General features: G+C 47.1%; 1 protein-coding gene across 3 annotated transcripts in view; it reads right to left on the bottom strand.

Moving 5' to 3' along the window:
* Window positions 1-26,327, bottom strand: part of DENND2B (DENN domain containing 2B) — a 433,939-nt gene that overhangs the window by 262,883 nt on the left and 144,729 nt on the right. For all 3 annotated transcript variants that reach the window (XM_073659026.1, XM_073659025.1, XM_073659024.1), the window contains one exon: window positions 452-556. In XM_073659026.1, coding sequence (XP_073515127.1) covers window positions 452-531 — 80 coding nt within the window. In that variant the 5' untranslated portion in view covers window positions 532-556. The remainder of the gene's footprint in view (window positions 1-451; window positions 557-26,327) is intronic.

Here is a 26,327-nt window from a genome sequence, read left to right as displayed (position 1 = left end):
TGTCAGCGCCATTATCCTGCACCCCTAGTGTCAGCGCCATTATCCTGCACCCCGAGTGTCAGCGTCATTATCCTGCACCCCGAGTGTCAGCGTCATTATCCTGCACCCCGAGCGTCATTATCCTGCACCCCAAGCGTCATTATCCTGCACCCCGAGCGTCATTATCCTGCACCCCGAGCGTCATTATCCTGCACCCCGAGCGTCATTGTCCTGCACCCCGAGTGTCATTATCCTGCACCCCGAGTGTCATTATCCTGCACCCCGAGTGTCAGCGCCATTATCCTGCACCCCGAGTGTCATTATCCTGCACCCCGAGTGTCACTATCCTGCACCACGAGTGTCATTATCCTGCACCCCGAGTGTCATTATCCTGCACCCCGAGTGTCAGCGTCATTATCCCGTACCCCGAGTGTCATTATACTGAGTACATTTTCTCCAGCTCATCTCTTACCGCTCCAGAGTCTCCTGCGGTATCCTACAGCCTCCAGCAGTTTGGGGGATGGATGCATTCTTGTTGGCCGTCATGGTCATTTCTGCTCTCTGTGGAGCTCAGGACCTGGGATAGAAAGAGACAGTGGAGTTACACACTCTTCTCATCAGCTGATTATATGCCGCTGTCACCCCGGAACAGACAGCCAGCCCCAGAGCACACAGCCAGCCCCAGAGCACACAGCCAGCCCCAGAGCACACAGCCAGCCCCAGAGCACACAGCCAGCCCCAGAGCACACAGCCAGCCCCAGAGCACACAGCCAGCCCCAGAGCACACAGCCAGCCCCAGAGCACACAGCCAGCCCCAGAGCACACAGCCAGCCCCAGAGCACACAGCCAGCCCCAGAGCACACAGCCAGCCCCAGAGCACACAGCCAGCCCCAGAGCACACAGCCAGCCCCGGAGCACACAGCCAGCCCCGGAGCACACAGCCCCACAGCAGACAGCCCCAGAGCACACAGCCAGCCCCACAGCACACAGCCAGCCCCACAGCACACAGCCAGCCCCACAGCACACAGCCAGCCCCACAGCACACAGCCAGCCCCACAGCACACAGCCAGCCCCACAGCACACAGCCAGCCCCACAGCACACAGCCCCAGAGCAGTCACGCAGCAATATCAATCTACATGACTGGGAAGATGCTTTTCTGTATTTATATTTATGACTCAGGATCCTGGATAATCGTCCCATAAAAGATGAGCTATTCGGGGGGCAGAGGTACAGTACAGACGAAAAGTTTGGACACACCTTCTCATTTAAAGATTTTTCTGTATTTTCCTGACTATGAAAATTGTACATTCACACTGAAGGCATCAAAACTATGAATTACCACATGTGGAATTATATACTTACCAAAAAAGTGTGAAACAACTGAAAATATGTCTTATATTCTAGGGTCTTCACAGTAGCCACCTTTTGCTTTGATGGCTGCTTTGCACACTCTTGGCATTCTCTTGATGAGCTTCAAGAGGTAGTCACCGGAAATGGTCTTCCAACAATCTTGAAGGAGTTCCCAGAGATGCTTAGCACTTGTTGGCCATTTTGCCTTCACTCTGCGGTCCAGCTCACCCCAAACCATCTCGATTGGGTTCAGGTCTGGTGACTGTGGAGGCCAGGTCATCTGGCGTAGCCCCCCATCACTCTCCTTCTTGGCCAAATAGCCCTTACACAGCCTGGAGGTGTTTAGGGTCATTGTCCTGTTGAAAAATAAATGATGGTCCAACTAAACGCAAACCGGATGGAATAGCATGCCGCGGCAAGATGCTGTGGTAGCCATGCTGGTTCAGTATGCCTTCAATTTTGAATAAATCCCCAACAGTGTCACCAGCAAAGCCCCCTACACCATCACACCTCCTCCTCCATGCTTCACGGTGGGAACCAGGCATGTAGAGTCCATCCGTTCACCTTTTCTGCTTCGCACAAAGACACGGTGGTTGGAACAAAGATCTCAAATTTGGACTCATCAGACCAAAGCACAGATTTCCACTGGTCTAATGTCCATTCCTTGTGTTCTTTAGCCCAAACAAGTCTCTTCTGCTTGTTGCCTGTCCTTAGCAGTGGTTTCCTAGCAGCTATTTTACCATGAAGGCCGGCTGCACAAAGTCTCCTCTTAACAGTTGTTGTAGAGATGTGTCTGCTGCTAGAACTCAGTGTGGCATTGACCTGGTCTCTAATCTGAGCTGCTGTTAACCTGCGATTTCTGAGGCTGGTGACTCGGATAAACTTATCCTCAGAAGCAGAGGTGACTCTTGGTCTTCCTTTCCTGGGGCGGTCCTCATGTGAGCCAGTTTCTTTGTAGCGCTTGATGGTTTTTGCAACTGCACTTGGGGACACTTTCAAAGTTTGCCCAATTTTTCGGACCGACTGACCTTCATTTCTTAAAGTAATGATGGCCACTCGTTTTTCTTTACTTAGCTGCTTTTTTCTTGCCACAATACAAATTCTAGCAGTCTATTCAGTAGGACTATCAGCTGTGTATCCACCAGACTTCTGCACAACACAACTGATGGTCCCAACCCCATTTATAAGGCAAGAAATCCCACTTATTAAACCTGATAGGGCACACCTGTGAAGTGAAGACCATTTCCGGTGACTACCTCGTGAAGCTCATCAAGAGAATGCCAAGAGTGTGCAAAGCAGTCATCAAAGCAAAAGGTGGCTACTGTGAAGAACCTAGAATATAAGACATATTTTCAGTGGTTTCACACTTTTTTGTTAAGTATATAATTCCACATGTGGTAATTCATAGTTTTGATGCCTTCAGTGTGAATGTACAATTTTCATAGTCAGGAAAATGCAGAAAAATCTTTAAATGAGAAGATGTGTCCAAACTTTCGGTCTGTACTGTATATGGGGACCCAGTGACTGTGAATGATGAGAGGATTTATCATCCATGGTATCCTCCTCCAGGATGACCAGTGACATCGTTTCCAGCTCCTACAACAGCCGGAATCATCAGGACTGAACTTTAGGTTGGAGGAAATTCCGCAATGACCGGAGATCACATTAACACCAGACCCTCCGATGACAGAAAGGCGATCATCACCCTGAATCGCAGCAGACTACCACCATCTCTGAGACTCTGGAGTACCAGTAATATCCCTCTGTACGGTCACAGCTCAGAAAATACCTGGAGAAATCTCTAAATGGAGATTTTCTAGACCCCATTCACATGCGGCAGATAAAATCAATGGCCATCACTGGGTGACAACTGCATGGAACAGATCTGTGTCAATCTATGAAAACATGCAATTAGGAAAAAAAATTCTCATTGACATCTATAGAATGAGCAGCCCCCTTAGGTCAGCAAATAGTGAGGGGCTTTAGAGAAGGAAATTAATAATTTCATACATCTGTATAGTGGCCAGGCCTTATGTTTGTAGAATATTGTCTGTTAACAGTATACAGGCAGCTCCCCCTAGGGGTGGCTGCAGACAGGATCTTATCATGTATCTCTGTATACAGGGAGCTCCCCCTAGTGGAGGCTGCAGACAGGATCTTATCATGTATCTCTGTATACAGGCAGCTCCCCCTAGGGGTGGCTGCAGACAGGATCTTATCATGTATCTCTGTATACAGGGAGCTCCCCCTAGTGGTGGCTGCAGACATGATCTTATCATGCATCTCTGTATACAGGGAGCTCCCTCTAGTGGTGACTGCAGACAGGATCTTATCATGTATCTCTGTATACAGGGAGCTCCCCCTAGTGGTGACTGCAGACAGGATCTTATCATGTATCTCTGTATACAGGGAGCTCCCTCTAGTGGTGACTGCAGACAGGATCTTATGTATCTCTGTATACAGGCAGCTCCCCCTAGGGGTGGTTGCAGACAGGATCTTATGTATCTCTGTATACAGGGAGCTCCCCCTAGTGGTGGCTGCAGACAGGATCTTATCATGTATCTCTGTATACAGGGAGCTCCCCCTAGTGGTGGCTGCAGACAGAATCTTATCATGTATCGCTGTATACAGGGAGCTCCCCCTAGAGTCGGCTGCAGATAGATCTTATTATGTATCTCTGTATACAGGGAGCTCCCCCTAGTGGAGGCTGCAGACAGGAACTTATCATGTACAGTTATATGAAAAAGTTTGGGCACCCCTACTAATCTTAAGCTTAATGTTTTATAAAAATTGGTGCTTTTGCAGCAGCTCTTTCAGTTTGATATATGTAATAACTGTTGGACACAGTAATGTTTCTGCCTTGAAATGAGGTTTATTGTACTAACAGAAAATGTGCAATCTGCATTCAAACAAAATTTGACAGGTGCATAAGTATGGGCACCTCACCAGAAAAGTGACATTAATATTTAGTAGATCCTCCTTTTGCCTCTAGTCGCTTCCTGTAGCTTTTAATGAGTTCCTGGACGAAGGATGAAGGTATTTTTGACCATTCCTCTTTACAAAACAATTCCAGTTCAGTTAAGTTTGATGGTCGCCGAGCATGGACAGCCCTCTTCAAATGATCCCACAGATGTTCAATGATATTCAGGTCTGGGGACTGGGATGGCCATTCCAGAACATTGTAATTGTTCCTCTGCATGAATGCCTGAGTAGATTTGGAGCGGTGATTTGGATCATTGTCTTGCTGAAAGATCCATCCCCTGCGTAACTTCAACTTTATCACTGATTCTTGAACATTATTGTCAAGAATCTGATGATACTGAGTGGAATCCATGCGTCCCTCAACTTTAACAAGATTCCCGATGCCGGCATTGGCCACACAGCCCCAAAGCATGATGGAACCTCCACCAAATTTTACTGTGGGTAGCAAGTGTTTTTCTTGGAATGCTGTGTTTTTTTGCCACCATGCATAACGCCTTTTTGTATGACCAAATAACTCAATCTTGGTTTCATCAGTCCACAGGACCTTCTTCCAAAAAGAAATTGGCTTCTCCAAATGTGCTTTTGCATACCTCAGCCGACTCTGTTTGTGGCGTGCTTGCAGAAATGGCTTCTTTCGCATCACTCTCCCATACAGCTTCTCCTTGTGCAAAGTGCGTTGTATAGTTGACCGATGCACAGTGACACCATCTGCAGCGAGTTGATGCTGCAGCTCTCTGGAGGTGGTCTGAGGATTGTCCTTGACTGATCTCACCATTCTTCTTCTCTGCCTTTCTGATGTTTTTCTTGGCCTGCCACTTCTGGCCTTAACAAGAACTGTCCCTGTGTTCTTCCATTTCCTTACTATGTTCCTCACAGTGGAAACTGACAGGTTAAATCTCTGAGACAGCTTTTTGAATCCTTCCCCTTAACAACTATGTTGAATAATCTCTGTTTTCAGATCATTTGACAGTTGTTTTGAGGAGCCCATGATGCCACTCTTCAGAGGAGATTCAAACAGGAGAACAACTTGCAAGTGGCCACTTTAAGTAGCTTTTCTCCTGATTGCATACACCTGGCTATGAAGTTCAAAGCTCAATGAGGTTACAAAACCAAAAAAAGTGCTTTAGTAAGTCAGTAAAAAGTAGGCAGGAGTATTTAAATCAAGAAAATGATAAGGGTGCCCATACTTATGCACCTGTCAAATTTTGTTTGAATGCAGATTGCACATTTTCTGTTAGTACAATAAACCTCATTTCAAGGCAGAAACATTACTGTGTCCAACAGTTATTACATAGATCAAACTGAAAGAGCTGCTGCAAAAACACCAATTTTTATAAAACATTAAGTTTAAGATTAATAGGGGTGCCCAAACTTTTTCATATAACTGTATCTCTGTATACAGGGAGCTCCCCCTAGTGGTGGCTGCAGACAGGATCTTATCATGTATCTCTGTATACAGGGAGCTCCCCCTAGTGGTGGCGGCAGACAGAATCTTATGTATCTCTGTATACAGGGAGCTCCCCCTAGTGGTGGCTGCAGACAGAATCTTATGTATCGCTGTATACAGGGAGCTCCCCCTAGTGGTGACTGCAGACTGGATCCTATCATGTATCTCTGTATACAGGGAGCTCCCCCTAGTGGTGGCTGCAGACAGGATCTTATGTATCTCAGTATACAGGGAGCTCCCCCTAGTGGTGGTTGCAGACAGGATCTTATCATGTTTCTCTGTATACAGGGAGCTCCCTCTAGTGGTGGCTGCAGACAGAATCTTATCATGTATCTCTGTATACAGGGAACTCCCCCTAGTGGTGGTTGCAGACAGGATCTTATCATGTATCTCTGTATACAGGGAGATCCCCCTAGTGGTGGCTGCAGACAGGATTTTATCATGTATCTCTGTATACAGGGAGCTCCCCCTAGTGGTGGTTGCAGACAGGATCTTATCATGTATCTCTGTATACAGGGAGCTCCCCCTAGTGGTGGCTGCAGACAGGATCTTATCATGTATCTCTGTATACAGGGAGCTCCCCCTAGTGGTGGCTGCAGACAGAATCTTATCATGTATCTCTGTATACAGGGAGCTCCCCCTAGTGGTGGTTGCAGACAGAATCTTATCATGTATCTCTGTATACAGGGAGCTCCCCCTAGTGGTGGCTGCAGACAGGATCTTATCATGTATCTCTGTATACAGGGAGCTCCCCCTAGTGGTGGCTGCAGACAGAATCTTATGTATCTCTGTATACAGGGAGCTCCCCCTAGTGGTGGCTGCAGACAGGATATTATGTATCTTTGTATACAGGGAGCTCCCCCTAGTGGTGGCTGCAGACAGGATATTATGTATCTTTGTATACAGGGAGCTCCCCCTAGTGGTGGCTGTGTTAAATGTTAAACTTTGTGTCTATAAACAGGTTATTTGCAGCTCTGTATCAGAAAACAAGTTCATATCATGGTAAAGGTATCTAAGGAAACATATGAGATCATCATCGTGGACCAATTAATGACATAAAGCAAATTAGTTACTTGATTTATAAGAAAAAATATGAATATTAGATATACTTAGGCACAGTCTCCTGAGTCTTTTGGGGTTCACATATTTTCTAACAAGCTAAAAACTTGCCAACTTTAACAATAAAAGCATGTTCCTGAGTCATACAGACACTTTGCAATGCAATTCCACAGATAACAGCTGATCCCGCTGGTCCTGAAGCATGGAGTGTAGCCATACACATCCAGAGCTGCTGCTGCACGGTTCACACAGACGCCTGTAACAGCTCAGCCGAGGCGACTTCTCTGTATCTCGCTCCTGTAACGCTACATCTCCCTCTATGCAACAAAGCCGACCCCACAGACGATGAGACGAGCATCTGGGCTGATTGCAGCTCTAGCTGTGACTGGAGTAAGGCTGGCCTTACAGATCCATCAGGCACATGTCAGAAGATTTCTTGCAGACAAGATCCCGTCATTCAGGATGTGATTTACACGGAGAATCTCATCACCTTCCTAAATCCACAGAGACGCGGCTCCGACACAAGGGAGTGGGGTTCAGCCAAGTGCTAGTCTGGGGAGGGGGGGTACAGTGGAGATGTCAGGGTGTCATGGGGGGGCTACAATTACAGCACATTTATTTATTTATATGGCCGTTAATATCATTTCATTGCCTTATGTTTTACAGACAAGCGTCTACGTTCCAGACCGCAGTCATGTGACCTCCCCGCGGTTCGACGGCTTTATTCTCCCCATTTTCCATGTTCTAAGTTTGGGTGATTACGAAATAAGCGGGTGAGGGAGGGGATCCGGAACCGGCCCCTCAGACGACGTTACATTTACGGCCCCATAAATAGAAATGTTATATTCCTGAATAATCCTATAAATATTAACAACCGCCAGATGACGCACCGCCACCCCGCTGAACCGTAAATACCGCGCTGCTCCATAAAGACATCAAAGGCGACCACGGCACCTCCCCAGCGACTGCGGCCCCCCGATGTGCAGAGCAGAAAGCGACCCCAGGTGGAGAGAGCGGGATAAGAAGATCAGTGCCGGATCACAGCGCTGCAGGCGATCACTAACAGTAACCAGCGTCTATCGTGCAGGGATGACAAAGCGAGGAGCTAAAAAGCAACATGTATTATAAGGATCTCTGCTTGCTGTCAGCGAATAGGAAACATTGTTTACATACAGACAAGGAAAATCCATCCTGATCTGATACCTTCTCACAGCTGAGGGTTTGTTACAATGGCATCTAGCCAAGGTAATCCTGGGTGAGCTGAAAAGCCTGGAAGAGACTTCCCATTCAGTGACGAGGACGACCCCCGAGGAAGATACCGAAACCCATATAGAGGACGATATTAAAAACGACACCGGGGACGTCACCGAAAACCATATAGAGGACGATATTAAAAACGACACCGGGGACGACCCCCGAGGACGACACCGAAAACCATATAGAGGACGATATTAAAAACGACACCGGGGACGTCACCGAAAACGATATAGAGGACGATATTAAAAACGACACCGGGGACGACCCCCGAGGACGACACCGAAAACCATATAGAGGACGATATTAAAAACGACACCGGGGACGTCACCGAAAACTATATAGAGGACGATATTAAAAACGACACCGAGGACGACCCCCGAGGACGACACCGAAAACAATATAGAGGACGATATTAAAAACGACACCGAGGACGACACCGAAAACCATATAGAGGACGATATTAAAAAAGACACCGGGGACGACACCGAAAACCATATAGAGGACGATATTAAAAACGACACCGGGGACGACACCGAAAACCATATAGAGGACGATATTAAAAACGACACCGGGGACAACACCGAAAACCATATAGAGGACGATATTAAAAACGACACCGAGGACGACACCGAAAACCATATAGAGGACGATATTAAAAACGACACCGAGGACGACACCGAAAACTATATAGAGGACGATATTAAAAACGACACCGGGGACGACACCGAAAACCATATAGAGGACGATATTAAAAACGACACCGGGGACGACACCGAAAACGACACCGAAAACCATATAGAGGACGATATTAAAAACGACACCGAGGACGACACCGAAAACCATATAGAGGACGATATTAAAAACAACACCGAGGACGACACCGAAAACCATATAGAGAACGATATTAAAAACGACACCGAGGACGACACCGAAAACCATATAGAGGACGATATTAAAAACGACACCGGGGACGACACCGAAAACCATATAGAGGACGATATTAAAAACGACACCGAGGACGACACCGAAAACCATATAGAGGACGATATTAAAAACAACACCGAGGACGACACCGAAAACCATATAGAGAACGATATTAAAAACGACACCGAGGACGACACCGAAAACCATATAGAGGACGATATTAAAAACGACACCGGGGACGACACCGAAAACCATATAGAGGACGATATTAAAAACGACACCGAGGACGACACCGAAAACCATATAGAGGACGATATTAAAAACGACACCGAGGACGACACCGAAAACCATATAGAGGACGATATTAAAAACGACACCGAGGACGACACCGAAAACTATATAGAGGACGATATTAAAAACGACACCGGGGACGACACCGAAAACCATATAGAGGACGATATTAAAAAAGACACCGGGGACGACACCGAAAACCATATAGAGCACGATATTAAAAACGACACCGGGGACGACACCGAAAACCATATAGAGGACGATATTAAAAACGACACCGAGGACGACCCCGAGGACGACACCGAAAACCATATAGAGGACGATATTAAAAACGACACCGGGGACGACACCGAAAACCATATAGAGGACGATATTAAAAACGACACCGGGGACGACACCGAAAACGACACCGAAAACCATATAGAGGACGATATTAAAAACGACACCGAGGACGACACCGAAAACCATATAGAGGACGATATTAAAAACGACACCGAGGACGACACCGAAAACCATATAGAGAACGATATTAAAAACGACACCGAGGACGACACCGAAAACCATATAGAGGACGAAATTAAAAACGACACCGAGGACGACACCGAAAACCATATAGAGGACGATATTAAAAACGACACCGGGGACGACACCGAAAACCATATAGAGGACGATATTAAAAACGACACCGAAAACCATATAGAGGACGAAATTAAAAACGACACCGAGGACGACACCGAAAACCATATAGAGGACGATATTAAAAACGACACCGAAAACTATATAGAGAACGATATTAAAAACGACACCGGGGACGACACCGAAAACCATATAGAGAACGATATTAAAAACGACACCGGGGACGACACCGAAAACGACACCGAAAACCATATAGAGGACGATATTAAAAACGACACCGGGGACGACACCGAAAACCATATAGAGGACGATATTAAAAACGACACCGGGGACGACACCGAAAACCATATAGAGGACGATATTAAAAACGACACCGGGGACGACACCGAAAACCATATAGAGGACGATATTAAAAACGACACCGGGGACGACACCGAAAACGACACCGAAAACCATATAGAGAACGATATTAAAAACGACACCGAGGACGACACCGAAAACCATATAGAGGACGATATTAAAAACGACACCGGGGACGACACCGAAAACCATATAGAGGACGAAATTAAAAACGACACCGGGGACGACACCGAAAACCATATAGAGGACGAAATTAAAAACGACACCGGGGACGACACCGAAAACGACACCGAAAACCATATAGAGAACGATATTAAAAACGACACCGAGGACGACACCGAAAACCATATAGAGGACGAAATTAAAAACGACACCGGGGACGACACCGAAAACGACACCGAAAACCATATAGAGGACGAAATTAAAAACGACACCGAGGACGACACCGAAAACCATATAGAGGACGATATTAAAAACGACACCGAAAACGACACCGAAAACCATATAGAGGACGAAATTAAAAACGACACCGGGGACGACACCGAAAACGACACCGAAAACCATATAGAGGACGAAATTAAAAACGACACCGAGGACGACACCGAAAACCATATAGAGGACGATATTAAAAACAACACCGAGGACGACACCGAAAACCATATAGAGAACGATATTAAAAACGACACCGAGGACGACACCGAAAACCATATAGAGGACGATATTAAAAACGACACCGGGGACGACACCGAAAACCATATAGAGGACGAAATTAAAAACGACACCGAGGACGACACCGAAAACCATATAGAGGACGATATTAAAAACGACACCGAGGACGACACCGAAAACCATATAGAGAACGATATTAAAAACGACACCGGGGACGACACCGAAAACCATATAGAGGACGAAATTAAAAACGACACCGAGGACGACACCGAAAACCATATAGAGGACGATATTAAAAACGACACCGGGGACGACACCGAAAACCATATAGAGGACGATATTAAAAACGACACCGAAAACCATATAGAGGACGATATTAAAAAAGACACCGAGGACGACACCGAAAACCATATAGAGGACGATATTAAAAAAGACACCGGGGACGACACCGAAAACCATATAGAGGACGATATTAAAAACGACACCGGGGACGACACCGAAAACCATATAGAGGACGATATTAAAAAAGACACCGAGGACGACACCGAAAACCATATAGAGGACGATATTAAAAAAGACACCGAGGACGACACCGAAAACCATATAGAGGACGATATTAAAAAAGACACCGGGGACGTCACCGAAAACCATATAGAGGACGATATTAAAAACGACACCGGGGACAACACCGAAAACTATATAGAGCACGATATTAAAAACGACACCGGGGACGACACCGAAAACCATATAGAGGACGATATTAAAAAAGACACCGGGGACGATCCCGAGGACGACACCGAAAACCATATAGAGGACGATATTAAAAACGACACCGAGGACGACACCGAAAACCATATAGAGGACGATATTAAAAACGACACCGAGGACGACACCGAAAACCATATAGAGGACGATATTAAAAACGACACCGAGGACGACACCGAAAACCATATAGAGGACGATATTAAAAACGACACCGGGGACGACATCGAAAACCATATAGAGGACGATATTAAAAACGACACCGGGGACAACACCGAAAACCATATAGAGGACGATATTAAAAACGACACAGAGGACGACACCGAAAACTATATAGAGGACGATATTAAAAACGACACCGGAGACGACACCGAAAACCATATAGAGGACGATATTAAAAACGACACCGGGGACGACCCCCGAGGACGACACCGAAAACCATATAGAGGACGATATTAAAAAAGACACCGAGGACGACACCGAAAACCATATAGAGGACGATATTAAAAAAGACACAGAGGACGACACCGAAAACCATATAGAGGACGATATTAAAAACGACACCGGGGACGACACCGAAAACCACATAGAGGACGATATTAAAAACGACACCGGGGACGACCGACGAGGACGATACAGAAAACCATATAGAGGACGATATTAAAAACGACACCGAGGACGACCCCCGAGGACGACACCGAAAACCATATAGAGGACGATATTAAAAACGACACCGGGGACGACACCGAAAACCACATAGAGGACGATAATAAAAACGACACCGGGGACGACCGACGAGGACGATACAGAAAACCATATAGAGGACGATATTAAAAACGACACCGAGGACGACCCCCGAGGACGACACCGAAAACCATATAGAGGACGATATTAAAAACGACACCGGGGACGACACCGAAAACCACATAGAGGACGATAATAAAAACGACACCGGGGACGACCGACGAGGACGATACAGAAAACCATATAGAGGACGATATTAAAAACGACACCGAGGACGACCCCCGAGGACGACACCGAAAACCATATAGAGGACGATATTAAAAACGACACCGAGGACGACACCGAAAACCATATAGAGGACGATATTAAAAACGACACCGAGGACGACACCGAAAACCATATAGAGGACGATATTAAAAACGACACCGGGGACGACACCGAAAACCATATAGAGGACGATATTAAAAACGACACCGAGGACGACACCGAAAACCATATAGAGGACGATATTAAAAACGACACCGGGGACGACACCGAAAACCATATAGAGGACGATATTAAAAACGACACCGAGGACGACACCGAGGACGACCCCCGAGGACGACACCGAAAACCATATAGAGGACGATATTAAAAACGACACCGAGGACGACACCGAGGACGACACCGAAAACCATATAGAGGACGATATTAAAAACGACACCGGGGACGACACCCGAGGACGACACCGAAAACCATATAGAGGACGATATTAAAAACGACACCGAGGACGACACCGAAAACCATATAGAGGACGATATTAAAAACGACACCGGGGACGACACCCGAGGACGACACCGAAAACCATATAGAGGACGATATTAAAAACGACACCGGGGACGACACCCGAGGACGACACCGAAAACCATATAGAGGACGATATTAAAAACGACCCCGAGGACGACACCGAAAACCATATAGAGGACGATATTAAAAACGACACCGAGGACGACACCGGGGACGACACCGAAAACCATATAGAGGACGATATTAAAAACAACACCGGGGACGACCCCGAAAACCATATAGAGGACGAAATTAAAAACGACACCGAGGACGACACCGGGGACGACACCGAAAACCATATAGAGGACGATATTAAAAACAACACCGGGGACGACCCCGAGGACGACACCGAAAACCATATAGAGGACGATATTAAAAACGACACCGAGGACGACACCGGGGACGACACCGAAAACCATATAGAGGACGATATTAAAAACAACACCGAGGACGACCCCGAGGACGACACCGCAAACCATATAGAGGACGATATTAAAAACGACACCGGGGACGACCCCGAGGACGACACCGAAAACCATATAGAGGACGATATTAAAAACGACACCGGGGACGACACCGAAAACCATATAGAGGACGATATTAAAAACGACACCGGGGATTACACCGGGGACGACACCGAAAACCATATAGAGGACGATATTAAAAACGACACCGAGGACGACACCGAAAACCATATAGAGGACGATATTAAAAACGACACCGGGGACGGCCCCGAGGACGACACCGAAAACCATATAGAGGACGATATTAAAAACGACACCGGGGACGACCCCCGAGGACGATACAGAAAACCATAAAGAGGACGATATTAAAAACGACACCGAGGACGACCCCCGAGGACGACACTGGGGACGACCCCCGAGGACCACACCGGGGACGACCCCCGAGGACGATATTAAAAACGACACCGAGGACGACACCGAAAACCATATAGAGGACGATATTAAAAACAACACCGAGGACGACCCCGAGGACGACACCGGAAACCATATAGAGGACGATATTAAAAACGACACCGAAAACCATATAGAGGACGATATTAAAAACGACACCGGGGACGACACCGAAAACCATATAGAGGACGATATTAAAAAAGACACCGAGGACGACACCGAAAACCATATAGAGGATGATATTAAAAAAGACACCGGGGACGACACCGAAAACCATATAGAGGACGATATTAAAAACAACACCGAGGACGACCCCGAGGACGACACCGGAAACCATATAGAGGACGATATTAAAAACGACACCGAAAACCATATAGAGGACGATATTAAAAACGACACCGGGGACGACACCGAAAACCATATAGAGGACGATATTAAAAAAGACACCGAGGACGACACCGAAAACCATATAGAGGACGATATTAAAAAAGACACCGAGGACGACACCGAAAACCATATAGAGGACGATATTAAAAACGACACCGGGGACGACACCGAAAACCATATAGAGGACGATATTAAAAACGACACCGGGGACAACACCGAAAACCATATAGAGGACGATATTAAAAACGACACAGAGGACGACACCGAAAACTATATAGAGGACGATATTAAAAACGACACCGGGGACGACACCGAAAACCATATAGAGGACGATATTAAAAACGACACAGAGGACGACACCGAAAACTATATAGAGGACGATATTAAAAACGACACCGGGGACGATCCCGAGGACGACACCGAAAACCATATAGAGGACGATATTAAAAAAGACACCGAGGACGACACCGAAAACCATATAGAGGACGATATTAAAAACGACCCCAAGGACGACACCGAAAACTATATAGAGGACGATATTAAAAACGACACCGGGGACGATCCCGAGGACGACACCGAAAACCATATAGAGGACGATATTAAAAAAGACACCGAGGACGACACCGAAAACCATATAGAGGACGATATTAAAAACGACCCCAAGGACGACACCGAAAACTATATAGAGGACGATATTAAAAACGACACCGGGGACGATCCCGAGGACGACACCGAAAACCATATAGAGGACGATATTAAAAAAGACACCGAGGACGACACCGAAAACCATATAGAGGACGATATTAAAAACGACACCGGGGACGACATCGAAAACCATATAGAGGACGATAATAAAAACGACACCGGGGACGACCCCCGAGGACGACACCGAAAACCATATAGAGGACGATATTAAAAACGACACCGAGGACGACCCCCAAAACCATATAGAGGACGATATTAAAAACGACACCGAGGACGACACCGAAAACCATATAGAGGACGATATTAAAAACGACACCGGGGACGACACCGAAAACCATATAGAGGACGATATTAAAAACGACACCGAGGACGACACCGAAAACCATATAGAGGACGATATTAAAAACGACACCGAGGACGACACCGAAAACCATATAGAGGACGATATTAAAAAAGACACCGAGGACGACACCGAAAACCATATAGAGGACGATATTAAAAACGACACCGAGGACGACACCGAAAACCATATAGAGGACGATATTAAAAACGACACCGAGGACGACACCGAAAACCATATAGAGGACGATATTAAAAATGACACCGGGGACGACACCGAAAACCATATAGAGGACGATATTAAAAACGACACCGAGGACGACACCGGGGACGACACCGAAAACCATATAGAGGACGATATTAAAAACAACACCGAGGACGACCCCGAGGACGACACCGAAAACCATATAGAGGACGATATTAAAAACGACACCGGGGACGACCCCGAGGACGACACCGAAAACCATATAGAGGACGATATTAAAAACAACACCGGGGACGACCCCGAAAACCATATAGAGGACGAAATTAAAAACGACACCGAGGACGACACCGGGGACGACACCGAAAACCATATAGAGGACGATATTAAAAACAACACCGGGGACGACCCCGAGGACGACACCGAAAACCATATAGAGGACGATATTAAAAACGACACCGAGGACGACACCGGGGACGACACCGAAAACCATATAGAGGACGATATTAAAAACGACACCGGGGATGACACTGAAAACCATATAGAGGACGATATTAAAAACGACACCGGGGACTACACCGGGGACGACACCGAAAACCATATAGAGGACGATATTAAAAACGACACCGAGGACGACACCGAAAACTATATAGAGGACGATATTAAAAACGACACCGGGGACGGCCCCGAGGACGACACCGAAAACCATATAGAGGACGATATTAAAAACGACACCGGGGACGACCCCCGAGGACGATACAGAAAACCATAAAGAGGACGATATTAAAAACGACACCGGGGACGACACCGAAAACCATATAGAGGACGATATTAAAAACGACACCGGGGACGACACCGAAAACCATATAGAGGACGATATTAAAAACGACACCGAGGACGACACCGAAAACTATATAGAGGACGATATTAAAAACGACACCGGGGACGACACCGAAAACCATATAGAGGACGATATTAAAAACGACACCGGGGACGACCCCCGAGGACGATACAGAAAACCATAAAGAGGACGATATTAAAAACGACACCGAGGACGACCCCCGAGGACGACACTGGGGACGACCCCCGAGGACCACACCGGGGACGACCCCCGAGGACGATATTAAAAACGACACCGAGGACGACACCGAAAACCATATAGAGGACGATATTAAAAACGACACCGAGGACTACACCGAAAACCATATAGAGGACGATATTAAAAACGACACCGGGGACGACACCGAAAACCATATAGAAGACGATATTAAAAACGACACCGAGGACGACCCCCGAGGACGACACCGAAAACCATATAGAGGACGATATTAAAAACGACACCGAGGACGACACCGAAAACCATATAGAGGACGATATTAAAAACGACACCGAGGACGACACCGAAAACCATATAGAGGACGATATTAAAAACGACACCGGGGACGACACCGAAAACCATATAGAGGACGATATTAAAAACAACACCGAGGACGACCCCGAGGACGACACCGAAAACCATATAGAGGACGATATTAAAAACGACACCGAAAACCATATAGAGGACGATATTAAAAACGACACCGAGGACGACACCGGGGACGACACCGAAAACCATATAGAGGACGATATTAAAAACAACACCGGGGACGACCCCGAAAACCATATAGAGGACGATATTAAAAACGACACCGAGGACGACACCGGGGACGACACCGAAAACCATATAGAAGACGATATTAAAAACGACACCGGGGACGACACCGAAAACCATATAGAGGACGATATTAAAAACGACACCGAGGACGACACCGAAAACCATATAGAGGACGATATTAAAAACGACACCGAGGACGACACCGAAAACCATATAGAGGACGATATTAAAAACGACACCGAGGACGACACCGGGGACGACACCGAAAACCATATAGAGGACGATATTAAAAACGACACCGAGGACGACACCGGGGACGACACCGAAAACCATATAGAGGACGATATTAAAAACGACACCGGGGACGACACCGAAAACCATATAGAGGACGATATTAAAAACGACACCGGGGACTACACCGAAAACCATATAGAGGACGATATTAAAAACGACACCGAGGACGACACCGAAAACTATATAGAGGACGATATTAAAAACGACACCGGGGACGGCCCCGAGGACGACACCGAAAACCATATAGAGGACGATATTAAAAACGACACCGGGGACGACCCCCGAGGACGATACAGAAAACCATAAAGAGGACGATATTAAAAACGACACCGGGGACGACACCGAAAACCATATAGAGGACGATATTAAAAACGACACCGGGGACTACACCGGGGACGACACCGAAAACCATATAGAGGACGATATTAAAAACGACACCGAGGACGACACCGAAAACTATATAGAGGACGATATTAAAAACGACACCGGGGACGACACCGAAAACCATATAGAGGACGATATTAAAAACGACACCGGGGACGACCCCCGAGGACGATACAGAAAACCATAAAGAGGACGATATTAAAAACGACACCGAGGACGACCCCCGAGGACGACACTGGGGACGACCCCCGAGGACCACACCGGGGACGACCCCCGAGGACGATATTAAAAACGACACCGAGGACGACACCGAAAACCATATAGAGGACGATATTAAAAACGACACCGAGGACGACACCGAAAACCATATAGAGGACGATATTAAAAACGACACCGAAAACCATATAGAAGACGATATTAAAAACGACACCGAGGACGACCCCCGAGGACGACACCGAAAACCATATAGAGGACGATATTAAAAACGACACCGAGGACGACACCGAAAACCATATAGAGGACGATATTAAAAACGACACCGAGGACGACACCGAAAACCATATAGAGGACGATATTAAAAACGACACCGGGGACGACACCGAAAACCATATAGAGGACGATATTAAAAACAACACCGAGGACGACCCCGAGGACGACACCGAAAACCATATAGAGGACGATATTAAAAACGACACCGAAAACCATATAGAGGACGATATTAAAAACGACACCGAGGACGACACCGGGGACGACACCGAAAACCATATAGAGGACGATATTAAAAACAACACCGGGGACGACCCCGAAAACCATATAGAGGACGATATTAAAAACGACACCGAGGACGACACCGGGGACGACACCGAAAACCATATAGAAGACGATATTAAAAACGACACCGGGGACGACACCGAAAACCATATAGAGGACGATATTAAAAACGACACCGAGGACGACACCGGGGACGACACCGAAAACCATATAGAGGACGATATTAAAAACAACACCGGGGACGACCCCGAAAACCATATAGAGGACGAAATTAAAAACGACACCGAGGACGACACCGGGGACGACACCGAAAACCATATAGAGGACGATATTAAAAACAACACCGGGGACGACACCGAAAACCATATAGAGGACGATATTAAAAACAACACCGGGGACGACCCCGAGGACGACACCGAAAACCATATAGAGGACGATATTAAAAACGACACCGGGGACGACCCCGAGGACGACACCGAAAACCATATAGAGGACGATATTAAAAACGACACCGAGGACGACACCGAAAACCATATAGAGGACGATATTAAAAACAACACCGGGGACGACCCCGAGGACGACACCGAAAACCATATAGAGGACGATATTAAAAACGACACCGGGGACGACCCCGAGGACGACACCGAAAACCATATAGAGGACGATATTAAAAACGACACCGGGGACGACACCGAAAACCATATAGAGGACGATATTAAAAACAACACCGGGGACGACCCCCGAGGACGACACCGAAAACCATATAGAGGACGATATTAAAAACGACACCGGGGACGACACCGAAAACCATATAGAGGACGATATTAAAAACGACACCGGGGACGACACCGAAAACCATATAGAGGACGATATTAAAAACGACACCGAGGACGACACCGAAAACTATATAGAGGACGATATTAAAAACGACACCGGGGACGATCCCGAGGACGACACCGAAAACCATATAGAGGACGATATTAAAAAAGACACCGAGGACGACACCGAAAACCATATAGAGGACGATATTAAAAACGACCCCAAGGACGACACCGAAAACCATATAGAGGACGATATTAAAAAAGACACCGAGGACGACACCGAAAACCATATAGAGGACGATATTAAAAAAGACACCGAGGACGACACCGAAAACCATATAGAGGACGATAATAAAAACGACACCGGGGACGACCCCCGAGGACGACACCGAAAACCATATAGAGGACGATATTAAAAACGACACCGAGGACGACCCCCAAAACCATATAGAGGACGATATTAAAAACGACACCGAGGACGACACCGAAAACCATATAGAGGACGATATTAAAAACGACACCGAGGACGACACCGAAAACCATATAGAGGACGATATTAAAAACGACACCGGGGACGACACCGAAAACCATATAGAGGACGATATTAAAAACGACACCGAGGACGACACCCGAGGACGACACCGAAAACCATATAGAGGACGATATTAAAAAAGACACCGAGGACGACACCGAAAACCATATAGAGGACGATATTAAAAACGACACCGAGGACGACACCGGGGACGACACCGAAAACCATATAGAGGACGATATTAAAAACAACACCGAGGACGACCCCGAGGACGACACCGAAAACCATATAGAGGACGATATTAAAAACGACACCGAGGACGACACCGGGGACGACACCGAAAACCATATAGAGGACGATATTAAAAACAACACCGGGGACGACCCCGAAAACCATATAGAGGACGAAATTAAAAACGACACCGAGGACGACACCGGGGACGACACCGAAAACCATATAGAGGACGATATTAAAAACAACACCGGGGACGACCCCGAGGACGACACCGAAAACCATATAGAGGACGATATTAAAAACGACACCGAGGACGACACCGAAAACCATATAGAGGACGATATTAAAAACGACACCGGGGACGACACCGAAAACCATATAGAGGACGATATTAAAAACGACACCGGGGACTACACCGGGGACGACACCGAAAACCATATAGAGGACGATATTAAAAACGACACCGAGGACGACACCGAAAACTATATAGAGGACGATATTAAAAACGACACCGGGGACGGCCCCGAGGACGACACCGAAAACCATATAGAGGACGATATTATAAACGACACCGGGGACGACCCCCGAGGACGATACAGAAAACCATAAAGAGGACGATATTAAAAACGACACCGGGGACGACACCGAAAACCATATAGAGGACGATATTAAAAACGACACCGGGGACGACACCGAAAACTATATAGAGGACGATATTAAAAACGACACCGGGGACGACACCGAAAACCATATAGAGGACGATATTAAAAACGACACCGGGGACGACACCGAAAACCATATAGAGGACGATATTAAAAACGACACCGAGGACGACACCGAAAACTATATAGAGGACGATATTAAAAACGACACCGGGGACGACCCCCGAGGACGATACAGAAAACCATAAAGAGGACGATATTAAAAACGACACCGAGGACGACCCCCGAGGACGACACTGGGGACGACCCCCGAGGACCACACCGGGGACGACCCCCGAGGACGACACCGGGGACGACCCCCGAGGACGATATTAAAAACGACACCGAGGACGACACCGAAAACCATATAGAGGACGATATTAAAAACGACACCGAGGACTACACCGAAAACCATATAGAGGACGATATTAAAAACTACACCGGGGACGACACCGAAAACCATATAGAAGACGATATTAAAAACGACACCGAGGACGACCCCGAAGGACGACACCGAAAACCATATAGAGGACGATATTAAAAACGACACCGAGGACGACACCGAAAACCATATAGAGGACGATATTAAAAACGACACCGAGGACGACACCGAAAACCATATAGAGGACGATATTAAAAACGACACCGGGGACGACACCGAAAACCATATAGAGGACGATATTAAAAACAACACCGAGGACGACCCCGAGGACGACACCGAAAACCATATAGAGGACGATATTAAAAACGACACCGAAAACCATATAGAGGACGATATTAAAAACGACACCGAGGACGACACCGGGGACGACACCGAAAACCATATAGAGGACGATATTAAAAACAACACCGGGGACGACCCCGAAAACCATATAGAGGACGATATTAAAAACGACACCGAGGACGACACCGGGGACGACACCGAAAACCATATAGAAGACGATATTAAAAACGACACCGGGGACGACACCGAAAACCATATAGAGGACGATATTAAAAACGACACCGAGGACGACACCGGGGACGACACCGAAAACCATATAGAGGACGATATTAAAAACAACACCGGGGACGACCCCGAAAACCATATAGAGGACGAAATTAAAAACGACACAGAGGACGACACCGGGGACGACACCGAAAACCATATAGAGGACGATATTAAAAACAACACCGGGGACGACCCCGAGGACGACACCGAAAACCATATAGAGGACGATATTAAAAACGACACCGAGGACGACACCGAAAACCATATAGAGGACGATATTAAAAACAACACCGGGGACGACCCCGAGGACGACACCGAAAACCATATATTGGACGATATTAAAAACGACACCGGGGACGACACCGAAAACCATATAGAGGACGATATTAAAAACAACACCGGGGACGACCCCCGAGGACGACACCGAAAACCATATAGAGGACGATATTAAAAACGACACCGGGGACGACACCGAAAACCATATAGAGGACGATATTAAAAACGACACCGGGGACGTCACCGAAAACCATATAGAGGACGATATTAAAAACAACACCGGGGACGACCCCGAGGACGACACCGAAAACCATATAGAGGACGATATTAAAAACGACACCGGGGACGACACCGAAAACCATATAGAGGACGATATTAAAAACAACACCGGGGACGACCCCCGAGGACGACACCGAAAACCATATAGAGGACGATATTAAAAACGACACCGGGGACGACACCGAAAACCATATAGAGGACGATATTAAAAACGACACCGGGGACGTCACCGAAAACCATATAGAGGACGATATTAAAAACGACACCGAGGACGACACCGAAAACCATATAGAGGACGATATTAAAAACGACACCGGGGACGACCCCCGAGGACGACACCGAAAACCATATAGAGGACGATATTAAAAACGACACCGGGGACGACCCCCGAGGACGACACCGAAAACCATATAGAGGACGATATTAAAAACGACACCGGGGACGACCCCGAGGACGACACCGAAAACCATATAGAGGACGATATTAAAAACGACACCGGGGACGTCACCGAAAACCATATAGAGGACGATATTAAAAACGACACCGGGGACGACCCCCGAGGACGACACCGAAAACCATATAGAGGACGATATTAAAAACGACACCGGGGACGACCTCCGAGGACGATATTAAAAACGACACCGGGGACGATCCCGAGGACGACACCGAAAACCATAAAGAGGACGATATTAAAAACGACACCGAGGACGACCCCCGAGGACGATACAGAAAACCATAGAGGACGATATTAAAAAGGACACCGAGGACGACCCCCGAGGACGACACTGGGGACGACCCCCGAGGACGACACCGGGGACGACCCCCGAGGACGATATTAAAAACGACACCGAGGACTACACCGAAAACCATATAGAGGACGATATTAAAAACGACACCGGGGACGACCCCCGAGGACGACACCGAAAACCATATAGAGGACGATATTAAAAACGACACCGGGGACGATCCCGAGGACGACACCGAAAACCATAAAGAGGACGATATTAAAAACGACACCGAGGACGACCCCCGAGGACGATACAGAAAACCATAGAGGACGATATTAAAAACGACACCGAGGACGACCCCCGAGGACGACACTGGGGACGACCCCCGAGGACGACACCGAGGACGATATTAAAAACGACACCGAGGACTACACCGAAAACCATATAGAGGACGATATTAAAAACGACACCGGGGACGACACCGAAAACCATATAGAGGACGATATTAAAAACGACACCGGGGACGACACCGAAAACCATATAGAGGACGATATTAAAAACGACACCGAGGACGACACCGAAAACCATATAGAGGACGATATTAAAAACGACACCGGGGACAACACCGAAAACCATATAGAGAACGATATTAAAAACGACACCGGGGACGACCCCGAGGACGACACCGAAAACCATATAGAGGACGATATTAAAAACGACACAGGGGACGACACCGAAAACTATATAAAGGACGATATTAAAAACGACACCGGGGACGACACCGAAAACCATATAGAGGACGATATTAAAAACGACACCGGGGACGACCCCCGAGGACGACACCGAAAACCATATAGAGGACGATATTAAAAACGACACCGGGGACGACCCCCGAGGACGACACCGAAAACCATATAGAGGACGATATTAAAAACGACACCGGGGACGACACCGAAAACCATATAGAGGACGATATTAAAAACGACACCGGGGACGTCACCGAAAACCATATAGAGGACGATATTAAAAACGACACCGAGGACGACACCGAAAACCATATAGAGGACGATATTAAAAACGACACCGGGGACGACCCCCGAGGACGACACCGAAAACCATATAGAGGACGATATTAAAAACGACACCGGGGACGACCCCCGAGGACGACACCGAAAACCATATAGAGGACGATATTAAAAACGACACCGGGGACGACCCCCGAGGATGACACCGAAAACCATATAGAGGACGATATTAAAAACGACACCGGGGACGACCCCGAGGACGACACCGAAAACCATATAGAGGACGATATTAAAAACGACACCGGGGACGACCCCCGAGGACGACACCGAAAACCATATAGAGGACGATATTAAAAACGACACCGGGGACGACACCGAAAACCATATAGAGGACGATATTAAAAACGACACCGGGGACGATCCCGAGGACGACACCGAAAACCATAAAGAGGACGATATTAAAAACGACACCGAGGACGACCCCCGAGGACGATACAGAAAACCATAGAGGACGATATTAAAAACGACACCGAGGACGACCCCCGAGGACGACACTGGGGACGACCCCCGAGGACGACACCGGGGACGACCCCCGAGGACGATATTAAAAACGACACCGAGGACTACACCGAAAACCATATAGAGGACGATATTAAAAACGACACCGGGGACGACCCCCGAGGACGACACCGAAAACCATATAGAGGACGATATTAAAAACGACACCGGGGACGATCCCGAGGACGACACCGAAAACCATAAAGAGGACGATATTAAAAACGACACCGAGGACGACCCCCGAGGACGATACAGAAAACCATAGAGGACGATATTAAAAACGACACCGAGGACGACCCCCGAGGACGACACTGGGGACGACCCCCGAGGACGATATTAAAAACGACACCGAGGACTACACCGAAAACCATATAGAGGACGATATTAAAAACGACACCGGGGACGACACCGAAAACCATATAGAGGACGATATTAAAAACGACACCGGGGACGACACCGAAAACCATATAGAGGACGATATTAAAAACGACACCGAGAACGACACCGAAAACCATATAGAGGACGATATTAAAAACGACACCGAGGACGACACCGAAAACCATATAGAGGACGATATTAAAAACGACACCGAGGACGACACCGAAAACCATATAGAGGACGATATTAAAAACAACACCGAGGACGACACCGAAAACCATATAGAGGACGATATTAAAAACGACACCGAGGACGACACCCGAGGACGACACCGAAAACCATATAGAGGACGATATTAAAAACGACACCGGGGACAACACCGAAAACCATATAGAGAACGATATTAAAAACGACACCGGGGACAACACCGAAAACCATATAGAGAACGATATTAAAAACGACACCGGGGACGACACCGAAAACTATATAAAGGACGATATTAAAAACGACACCGGGGACGACACCGAAAACCATATAGAGGACGATATTAAAAACGACACCGGGGACGTCACCGAAAACCATATAGAGGACGATATTAAAAACGACACCGAGGACGACACCGAAAACCATATAGAGGACGATATTAAAAACGACACCGGGGACGACCCCCGAGGACGACACCGAAAACCATATAGAGGACGATATTAAAAACGACACCGGGGACGACACCGAAAACCATATAGAGGACGATATTAAAAACGACACCGAGGACGACACCGGGGACGACACCGAAAACCATATAGAGGACGATATTAAAAACGACACCGGGGACGACACCGAAAACCATATAGAGGACGATATTAAAAAC

Source organism: Phyllobates terribilis, unplaced genomic scaffold (genome assembly GCF_046119375.1).
Source record: "Phyllobates terribilis strain yellow unplaced genomic scaffold, ASM4611937v1 Scaffold_13__5_contigs__length_258822181, whole genome shotgun sequence".
Taxonomy (NCBI): domain Eukaryota; kingdom Metazoa; phylum Chordata; class Amphibia; order Anura; family Dendrobatidae; genus Phyllobates; species Phyllobates terribilis.
This window is presented reverse-complemented; position numbering and strand designations above follow the sequence as displayed.